The sequence below is a fragment of the Colobus angolensis genome, unplaced genomic scaffold (genome assembly GCF_000951035.1).
Source record: "Colobus angolensis palliatus isolate OR3802 unplaced genomic scaffold, Cang.pa_1.0 Scaffold266, whole genome shotgun sequence".
NCBI lineage: Eukaryota > Metazoa > Chordata > Mammalia > Primates > Cercopithecidae > Colobus > Colobus angolensis.
The window spans coordinates 2,998,666-3,009,599 of NW_012115888.1; the positions used below are offsets into that span (position 1 = coordinate 2,998,666).

The following is a 10,934-nucleotide window of genomic DNA, read 5'->3' on the forward strand; positions in this document are numbered from 1 at the left end:
ACTTGAACCCGGGTAGCAGAGGTTGCAGTGAGCCGAGATCGCACCACTGCACTCCAGCCTGGGCGGCAGAGCGAGACTCCGTCTCAAAAAAAAAAAAAAAATTGTGTGGATCAACGGAATTGATTTGTAAGTAGTGTTATAGGTGCCAGCAAAAAGTTTTGTGTAAAGAGCCAAAGAGTGTATATTTTAGGCTTTGTGGGCGAAAGCACCTCTGTTGCAACTAATGAACTCTGCCCTTGTAGTGTGAAAGCACTCAGATAGTATGCAGATGCACAGCCTGCACTGTGCTCCAATAAAACTTTATTTATAAAAACAGGCAGCAGGTCAGAGTTGAGGACCATTGTTTGCTGACACATGGGCTGGATCTAGAAAACTGCCAGCCTTGATGTGTGCTGCTGGGAGGCTAGCGTGTCCTGTGCACAAAAGACCCTGCTCGTGCCGGGCGCGGTGGCTCAAGCCTGTAATCCCAGCACTTTGGGAGGCCGAGACGGGCGGATCACGAGGTCAGGAGATCGAGACCATCCTGGCTAACACGGTGAAACCCCGTCTCTACTAAAAATACAAAAACTAGCCGGGCGAGGTGGCGGGCGCCTGTAGTCCCAGCTACTCCGGAGGCTGAGGCAGGAGAATGGCGTAAACCCGGGAGGCGGAGCTTGCAGTGAGCTGAGATCCGGCCACTGCACTCCAGTCCAGGCGACAGAGCGAGACTCCGCCTCAAAAAAAAAAAAAAAAAAAAGACCCTGCTCGTATCAGGTTGCTTTTCCTTCAGATGTGTCCTGGATCCCTTCTCTCTGTTTGCCTGAGGACATTGCTGCATCTCTGAATCTCTGAGCCTCCTTGCCCTGGATTCTTTGACCTCTCTCTCTACTGGATTGTTGACATTATTCAAAAACTTTTAGTGTGTTCCATCTTGGAAAAAAATACAAAAGATGCTCTTTTGGTCCCACACCCTCGTTCAACTACTCCTGTATCTCAGCAAGCTGCCCCCCACCATGGGCCCCATCCTGTATTTCTTCCTAGCTCTCCATGGCCACTCCTCAGCTCCTCAGTCATTTTTCACTTCCTGTCTTCTCACCCACCTGCGTTTTCTTCTCTGAGTCTGCAGGACTCCTGAAGTTTATACACCCTCAATTTCTCATTTGAGTCCCAGACTTAAGTCTTAGTGCCCCTTAGGTGTCATCACTGAGATGTCTCAGGGGTGGCATGTTCTAAAGTCCGTGTCATTTTCTCCCAGAAACTTGTCCCTCCTCTTGTGCTTCCCAGTCTCACCCAGTAGCCTCTCCATCCTACCCTGTCCCAAGCCTGAGATCTGGAAGTCATTCTTTTTCCCACCCTAAATTAAGGTAAATTAAGTATCCAGTTTGATGAGTTTTGGCAAATGCACAAACCTGGTGCTACCAATTCCTGGATCATCATGGTAGCAAACTCTCAGGGGCCCCAGGAGTCATCCCTGATGCCTCCCCATCCATCACTTGCTGCCCACCCCCTGGCCAGACCCCTCAGCAATCCTATCACTTGCCCTCCAGTCTTTCTTGGGCCTCTCACTTCATCTCTGCTGCCCCTGCAACCCTTCCCGCATCACCCTTTTGCTCTCCCTGATTCTTCTCTTGTCTCCTTTCTGTCCATTCTCCACACAACAGTCAGAATGATTCTTTGGGGCCTGGTGGCTCATGCCTGTAATCCCAGCACTTTGGGAGGTCAGGGCACGTGGATCACCTGAGGTCAGAAGTTCAAGACCAGCCTGGCCAACATGGTGAAACTCCGTCTCTACTAAAAATACAAAAAATAGCTGGGCGTGGTGGCAGGCACCTGTAATCCCAGCTACTCGGGAGGCTGAGGCAGGAGAATCGCTTGAACCCAGAGAGGTGGAGGTTGCAGTGAGCCAAGATTGCGCCACTGCACGCCAGCCTGAGCGAAACTCACACATACACACAAAGGAACAATTATTTAGAACCTTAAATCTGATCATGACACTCTCCTGCTTAGGAACTGTCCTGTGACTTTCCATTGTGCCTACAAAGACTTCTCACAATTTTTTTTTTTTTTTTTTTGAGACGGAGTCTCGCTCTGTCGCCAGGGCTGGAGTGCAATGGCTGGATCTCAGCTCACTGCAAGCTCCGCCTCCCGGGTTTACGCCATTCTCCTGCCTCAGCCTCCCGAGTAGCTGGGACTACAGGCACCAGCCACCTCGCCCGGCTAGCTTTTTTTGTATTTTTTAGTAGAGACGGGGTTTCACCGTGTTAGCCAGGATGGATTCTCACAATTTTTAAGACAGCCTATGGCCCCACATGAGTGCTTCGGGTTCGTTTTCACATTTTCATTATTATAGTTAGAATTAATATATATATATATATGAGCTCCTTTTGGTTAATCTGAATGAACACATTTTTGCCAAAGCCTGAGTTCGTGTCGGCCGGCCTGTTGGCACGAGGCATACAACTGTCATTGCCTTGGCTGATGAGAAGCAGGTGGAGCTGCAGGTGGGAGGAGGAGGAGACGGGTTAGACAGAAGTGTTCTGCCTGCAGAGTCTGTGACCTTGACGTTAGTATCTCGGGATATCCGGCGTATTTCTGGGTTTTCGCAGTTTGCGAGTTATTTACTTATATTTCTTCTTTGCCCTGGTGTTTGTAAAACACTTCCACAGCCCAGTATCTGAGTAGTCACCCCTTATCTCCTGGTAGAGTCCTAGCTGAATTATGTGGGAGGCTGCTTTCTGGAGTAGCAGTTCTTCAACCTGGCTTCATAGTAGAATCATTAAAAAAAGAAAAAAGACAGAGTCTAGCTGTATCACCCAGGCTAGAGTGCAGTGGTGCAATCTCTGCTCTCTGCAACCTCTGCCTCCTGGATTCAAGCGATTCTCTTGCCTCAGCCTTCCGAGTAGCTGGAACTACAGGCACCCACTACTATGCCTGGCTAATTTTTGTATTTTTAGTAGAGATGGGGTTTCACCATGTTCGCCAAGCTGGTCTCGAACTCCTGACCTCAAGTGATCTCCCCATCTTGGCCTCCCAAAGTGATGGGATTACAGATGTGAGCTACTGCCCCCGGCCAAAAAATATATATATTTTAAAATACAGATGATACAGATGACAGAGTTCTATGCCCACAGGTTTGGACGAGGGACCTATTAGGTGGTTCTAATGTGCAGCCAGGGTTGAGAGCCACCATCGCAGAGCTCTGTGCAAATCTGAGGGTTTTTCCATGTTTTACTTACACAGCTTGAGTACCCCTTATCCGAAATGCTTTGGGCTAGGCATATTTCAGCTTTCAGGTTTTTTCCAATTTTTTTGGATTTTGGAATATTTGCGTTATACTGGTCGAGCATCCCTCATCTGAAAATCTGCCCCAGAGAACCCAAAAGAGCATTTCCATTGAACATCATGTTGGCACTAAAAAAAGTTTCAGATTCTTGACCATTTCAGATTTCGTATTTTCAGATTTAGGGTTACCCTATTGGTATAATGCAGATATTCTCAAAATCCAAAATCTGAAATCAGAAACACTTCTTGTCCCAAGCACTTCAGATAAGAGATCTTCCACCTGTATAAGAGACTGACAGAGACTGATATCCATGACTGGGTCCATCTCCAGCCATATTTTTTCTCAATGTGTCATATACTCTTCAGGCATCTTACGACGACGAGAATCCTGGGATTTCTTTGACCAAACCTCTGCTGTAGAGTTTGAAGAGTATCGTGTTGCATTTTTGCCATGTTCGGTGAGCCAAGGTAGACTGCTATAACAGACAGCCCTCAAATCTTAGGGGTGTAACACAGGGATGGTCTATTTCTTGCTCCTCTCACAGCCCCTGGTGGGTAGGCAAGGGACTGGAGTCTACTCTGTAGGCTTCTTTGCTTGGAAGATGTGCCATCTCTGAGGACACTTAGGTGACAAACAGAAGATGGAACCCAGAGAACCGTGAAGGGGGTTTTTAGCTACCACGCATGGAAGTGGCTGATAGCCCCTTGGTTCAGTTGTTCAACTGGCTACACTTGGTCCCCTTGTTACTGACTGCGTGCTGGCTTTTTGTTTTTGTTTGTTTGTTTTTTAATTATTTTTTTGAGATGGAGTCTGGCTCTGTCACCCAGGCTGGAATGCAGTGGCATGATCTCCATTCACTGCAACCTCCACCTCCCAGGTTTAAGTGATTCTTCTGCCTCAGTCCCCCGTGTAGCTGGGATTACAGACATGCGCCACCACGCCCGGCTAATTTTTGTATTTTGAGTGGAGACAGGGTTTCACTGTGTTAGCCAGGCTGGACTCAAACTTCTGACCTCAAGTAATCCACCCGCCTCAGCCTCCCAAAGTGCTAGGATTACAGGTGTGAGCCACCGTGCCTGGCCTCTGCCTGCCGTTTTTACTGCAAGGGAGTCTAAACGTTTTGGGCTTCTGTGTGCCCGAGGATAAAGAAGTAGGTTGAGGAACACATAACATTGTTTCTGCCTCACCATTTTCACTAGACAACTTATCCCTCTAGTTTTTGTTTTAATAACTCAGCCACCAACAGCTGCCACATCAATATAGATATGTTTTAAATATGGAAGATGATTTAAATCATTTAAATCATTCCTTGAAACTGTCTCTCTCGGTCCCTGTGAGTCATTCCATGCTTCGTTGTTGGATGCATCCCACGTGCCAGGCACTGGGCCGAGCAGATGCCAGTTATTCAGTGTGTGCTGAGCTCTGTACTGGGAAGATCCTGGTGACTAGTAAGGGAAACCCCAATTAAAGGTGGCCTAATCTATGCTACCTTTTACTATTTCAGACCACATGAGGCAGGGCAGTTTCAGGGATGTGGGTTCAGCCCCCACTCCCACTGGGCTTGCCTCTGATTTTCTTGACTTTTGCTTTATGATTTCAAGACAGGTTTAGATTCTCAGATCTTTGTTGTCTGCCACGAAGGGGACATTTCTGTCTGGTGTTGTGTGTGTGCGCAAACCTCCCCTAGGATCCCACAGTACCCTTGACATTACGATATTACGTCTTCATGGAACCGTGACACGGGCCCCTGCCCAGGACTGTCGCTGGTAGAGTGGGTGAAAGGACAGACTGTGGTTGTCTAGACCAGTGGAGATCCCTGGGACCCCTGCACCCAGCCCGGCATGTTGGCATCATCTCTGAATCATTTCCTCTCTTACTACATGCAATTAATTCACATTTTTAGCAAAATTCCTCTTTCCTGATAACATCCCAGCCCTTGGTACTCCACAGGACTTCTCTTTAGAATGCAAAAGGGGCCCATCTGCCTATCCCAGCATTCAGCGGTTGTCAGCGTGCTGCCTCGTGGTGGCGTTTATATGGCTGTGCTCTTGCTCATCCCTTTGGTTTACCTTTCTCATAAGTTTCCAGGCTCTTTGCTGCTTCTCTTCTCTGCACAGCACCAAGCATGGTGCCATATGCCAAATGGATGGGATTTCTCCTTTCTTTTCTTTTCTTTTTTTTTTTTTTGAGGTGGAGTCTCACTCTGTCACCCAGGCAGGCAGGCTGGAGTGCAGTGGCGCGATCTCGGCTCACTGCAAGCTCCACCTCCCGGGTTCACACCATTCTCCTGCCTCAGCCTCCCGAGTAGCTGGGACTACAGGCGCCCACCACTATGGCCAGCTAATTTTTTGTATATTTAGTAGAGATGGGGTTTCACTGTGTTAGCCAGGATGGTCTCGATCTCCTGACCTCGTGATCCGCCCACCTTGGCCTCCCAAAGTGCTGGGATTACAGGCGTGAGCCACCGCGCCTGACCAGGATTTCTCCTTTCAGATCTCTCTCATGTCCGTGTCTTCCTCTCCATGTCCAGCCTAACTAACCATGTTTGGAACCTGGCCACCGCGGGCCTAGACAACAGCAGCAGCCGGTCCCCTGAGGGACCCTTCGGTCCTGCTAGAGCTTTTCCTCCAAAGATGCGTTTTTTACAGGTGACCTTGATAAGGTCATCACCGCCCTCCGGCTCCTGCACTTGCCTCTGAAGCATCCAGCTTAACCTTAGCTCGTGTCTGCTGCCGCCTTTCATCTCAGCCCAGCTGACCTAATCAGGCCTGGATCTCATTCTCCCATAAGAATCTTTCTCAGCTTCTGTGGCTTCTGTGCTTTCTTGGCCTGACTAATGTTTGCCAGTCTCTTATGTCATAACTCATCCCTTATTTACATCTGTCTTTGCCTCTCTTCCTTCTGGATTTTTTGTTCACTTGTCCTTAACTATCACTAACACATGACCTCAGCAGGACTTTGGATCAGGCAGACCTGGCGTTAAGAGTCCGACTCAGACACTCAGCCATGCTTCCCTCATGGGTTATTGTGAGAATAACATGATTCAGTGTGGGTCGTGTACCCGCAGGTTCATTGCCTTGTGCCCTCAGTGATATTCATGAATGATTGCATTTTTATGCACTTGCACCTGCTTTAAGTTTCCCAGACAGATCATGTTAGTGAGCCCATGCATTTAACCAAATGTTTACACGGTGGAGGTGTTTGGGATGAATGAAACGAAGATTCCTCTCTCCCAGAGCTTACCTTCCCTGTAAAGCACCATCCATCTTATGACCTGTCCTTAGGAAAAGGTAGTTCTGTTTGCCTCATTTGCCAAAAGAGGCGAGTAAGGCCAGACACAGTGTGGCCAGCAGGAGAAAGGACTTTTGCTTTCTTTTAACTCAGCTCTTTGGAAACAGGCATTTTGATCTCCCTTTTCCCACCTTTCTACCATTGTTCCATTGAGTAATTACGGTACCATTGACCAAAGCTGTTTTTGTTTGTTTGTTTTTAATTATAGTTAGAAGCACAAACTTTTGCATTTTATCTTTCAGTGGTGAAAGTGGGGCAGGTAAAACCGAAAGCACTAAATTGATCCTCAAGTTTCTGTCAGTCATCAGTCAACAGTCTTTGGAATTGTCCTTAAAGGAGAAGACATCCTGTGTTGAACGAGCCATTCTTGAAAGCAGGTATTTGTTTATTGATTTTCTTGTTTCCAACTAATAGGAGTCACTTTCCTTATGGTATGGCTTATTTAAGGAAGAGTTAAAAATTAGTTAGTCATGTTTCTCTTTTTCTTGACTTCTCTTTTACAATTCCTGAAGAAAAGGTCTTGCCATGCACATAGTAATATCTAATGAGCCCAGCAGCAACTCCTTCTGCCTCCTGCCCCTTCGTCGTCAGGCCAGGTCTGAAATGGGGACCGAGTGGCACCCAATGACTGTCTGCAGCCTCCTTCCTACCCAAGAGCCTTTGACTCCAGCTTCATGTGTTTTTGAAGCACCTGGATCAGATAAGGCACTTGTATTGGAGTTTACAGAGAAAAATAAACTTGACTAGCTTTCTGGAGGCCTTGTCAGCAGCAGAAATGTCAACCCCCAGCCAACCTGTGTAAAAGGGGGTTTAGTGTGGAGACGAGCAGGGTTCACTTCAGCATCCACTGTTTGGAGGCTTAACATGAGCAGAACGGACCTCTTGTGTGCAGAAGATCAGTGATGCAATCTATAACAGGGAGCCTCAGAACTTAGAAAGAGGGCTAGGTGTCACCCACGTTGTTGTATAAAATATGTCATGGCCTGATAGATGGTTTGTGCCTTGTAAGACTTTAGAACCAGTAGAGACTTTATACATCCTATTATTTAGAGATTTGTCCAGGGGTCGGCAAACCACAGCCTCGTGCCTATATCCTGCAGCCTGTTTTTGTTTTTTAGCATGTATACACTCCATTTAAAAACCGTGGTAAAATATACCTAGCACTAAATGTGTGTTAACCATTCTTCAGTGTACGGAGCGGTGGCGTTGGCATTAAGTACATTTGTGTTGTTATGCAACCATCGCTGCCATCTGTCTCCAGAACTTCATCTTCCTCCTGTAATCTGTTTTTATAAATAAAGTTTTATTGGAACCCAGCCACACTCATGAGTAGTGTTTACAGCTGCTTTTAGGCTATAGTGGCAGAGCTGAGTAGTTGCAACCGAGACCCCATGGTCTGCAAAGCCTAAGACACTTACTGTCTGGTCCTTTCCAGAAAAAGTTTGCGGGCCCCCATCTAGTCTAACTCCATCTTACACTTGGAAAAGACCCAAATAAATTAAATGAGTTGCCCCCGGGGACATACAACAAATAGGTGAAATTCCCAGGACTGGAACTTCTTCAGTTTCTATAACTGGGGTGGGGGCTTTTTCTGTGTAGTCCCTGGATTGTGCATGTAAGGCCACACTCACTTGTGCAGGAACGAGCCATTGCGGTCCCCTTAACTCTGTGGCATGCATTGGCAGCACAGCTGTACTCGCTAAGATGGGTATGCGGATAAACCCATTTCAACAAGCATTTTGAAAATCTGGCTCTTCTGGGAATAAACATTGTCACCCTCAGTCCTTTTGGTTTCAGATTTTTCTCGCAGTTGTATATTTTGACATTTGTGAGAAGTGCTGTTGCTATCTTCAGACCCGCCCTTATTAACGCTGTCTGCTGCCCTCACTGTCTTCACAGCCCCATCATGGAAGCTTTTGGCAACGCGAAGACCGTGTACAACAACAACTCTAGTCGCTTTGGGAAGTTTGTTCAGCTGAACATCTGTCAGAAAGGAAATATTCAGGGCGGGAGAATTGTAGATTGTATCCTCTTTCATTTATTTTTTTTATCTATAGTATTTGATTCTCTAAGTGGAAACTTCTCACTAACTATAAGGATTGAAAAAGAATGTGAAATGTTTCTTTATCTGGTTCTTTAACGAATTAGAGCAGTTAGTTATTGCTCTAATGTTAGTATACTTTACCTGTTAATTTTTCTATGAGCTGAACGTGGTGTATGTGCCTATAGTTACAGCTACTTGGGAGGCTGAGGCAGGAGGATTGCTTGAGCCCAGGAATTAGAGGCCAGCCTGAGCAACCTAGCAAGACCCTGTCTCTTAAAAAAATAAAGTAAAATAATTTTTAAAAATTATTCTGTGTGGCCGGGGGTGGTGGCTCATGCTTGTAATCCCAGCACTGTGGGAAGACGAGGTGGTGGGATCACTTGAAGTCAGGAGCTCACCCTGGCCAACAAGGTGAAACCCCACCGCTACTAAAAATAGAAAAATTAGCCAGGCATGGTGGCGTGTGCCTGTAATCCCAGCTACTTGGGAGGCTGAGGCAGGAATCACTTGAACCCGGGTAGCAGAGGTTGCAGTGAGCCAAGATCACGCCACTGCACTCCAGCCTGGGTGACAGAGCAAGACACTGTCAAAAAAATAAATAAATAAAATAAAACAAAAATTTCTTCTGTGAAATAAAGAACCATATTTGTTTTATAAATGTCTGATATAATTTCCATAATCTGAAACATTGAATTCATCATTAAACCTCAGGTATTTGTTTGAAATCAGCTGTGTCAGTTAGTTAGGTACCTGACAGGGTACCATGTGTCAAGCCTGGAATTGGATTTAGATGAAATAGTCTATGCTTTGTTTGCTTGTCTGTTGGCACTGGAAGCTTCTATGTCAAAGGAACAGGGAGTTGTAATTATTTGGGCAGCAAAGAATAGAAAATGAAAGACTAGTTGAGCATGGCATAGCTTTGTTTTTTTCCTTGACTTGCCATTACTTTTCACATGAAGATTTATTAGAAAAAGTAAGTAAACGTGATTTAATCCACATTTTCTTCCATAATAACAATTTTCAGAAATTACTGGTTTGTGTGAATTAAGCACAGGAAACATCTCTGAATATAAATCTGATTTATCTTCCCAGAACCGAGTAGTAAGGCAAAATCCTGGGGAAAGGAATTATCACATATTTTATGCACTGCTGGCAGGGCTGGAACATGAAGAAAGAGGTGAGTGAGTGGAATGACAGCTGGGTAATGTGGACTAGCAACTCATTTTCCATTTAAATAGATGTCAGTATATGAGAGGACATCTGTTTTAATGTTGACATTCCACAGATAGCAATGAAATGTACATTATGCGAACACCAAAAAGATGCTGAATTTACAGTTGGGAGAAATAATAGAGGGAGAAAATTATCAATAGAGAAACCTTGGATTTTTTTTTTTGAGTCTTGGTACATTTTTAATGTAAAGGATGTTTATGGAAAATATGTAACATATTACAGCCGGTTTCACTTTTCAGCCACCCTGAATAAAGTTAATTTCTAAATATTTGATTTTTGGCCGGGTGCAGTGACTCATTCCTGTAATCCCAGCACTTTGGGAGACCGAGGCAGACGGATCACTGGAGATCAGGAGTTCGAGACCAACCTGGCCAACATGGTGAATCCCCGTCTCTACGAAAAACACTAAAATTAGCCAGGCATGGTGGTTTGCGCCTGTAATCCCAGCTACTCAGGAGGCAGAGGCAGGAGAATCACTTGAACCTAGGAGGCAGAAGTTGCATTGAGCTGAGATTATACCACTGCACTCCAGCCTGGGTAACAGAGCTAGACTCCATCTCAAAAAAAAAAAAAGATTTTTAAAGAGAAAACAGTAAAACAGGATCCTCCTCATGTTCTTTCAGTAACTGTTTTTAATCATCTCATTTCATTTCACTAATTGTTTTCTATTTTCCCTAGATGATAACTAAGAGGGAACTTTATTATCTTTATGGGAGACTGTTAGGAGCAGAGAATTATATAGATACTTAAAAAACTCAGAGTGAAAACTCTGAATTTCATCTTGTCCTGGACAACTGTGATGTCGTGTTTTTCTTTGTCTTCCCGTAGAAGAATTTTATTTATCTACGCCGGAAAACTACCACTACTTGAATCAGTCTGGATGTGTGGAAGACAAGACAATCAGTGACCAGGAATCCTTTAGAGAAGTTATTGTAAGTTACTTTTGAATTTTTTCCCTATTAAGATATTAGATACGGGCTGGGTGCAGTGGCTGTAATCCCAGCACTTTGGGAGGCCGAGGCGGGGGAATCACGAGGTCAGGAGATCAAGACCATCCTAGCTAACACGGTGAAACCCCGTCTCTACTAAAAATACAAAAAAATT

At 45.4% G+C, this 10,934-nt stretch overlaps 1 protein-coding gene across 1 annotated transcript in view; it reads left to right on the forward strand.

Annotated features, from left to right (window-relative positions):
- Window positions 1-10,934, forward strand: part of MYO10 (myosin X) — a 213,558-nt gene that overhangs the window by 88,184 nt on the left and 114,440 nt on the right. Inside the window, exons 4-8 of the mRNA XM_011947462.1 lie at window positions 6,796-6,930; window positions 8,453-8,577; window positions 9,557-9,570; window positions 9,690-9,774; window positions 10,659-10,762. Of these exons, the coding sequence (XP_011802852.1) occupies window positions 6,796-6,930; window positions 8,453-8,577; window positions 9,557-9,570; window positions 9,690-9,774; window positions 10,659-10,762 (463 nt within the window). The remainder of the gene's footprint in view (window positions 1-6,795; window positions 6,931-8,452; window positions 8,578-9,556; window positions 9,571-9,689; window positions 9,775-10,658; window positions 10,763-10,934) is intronic.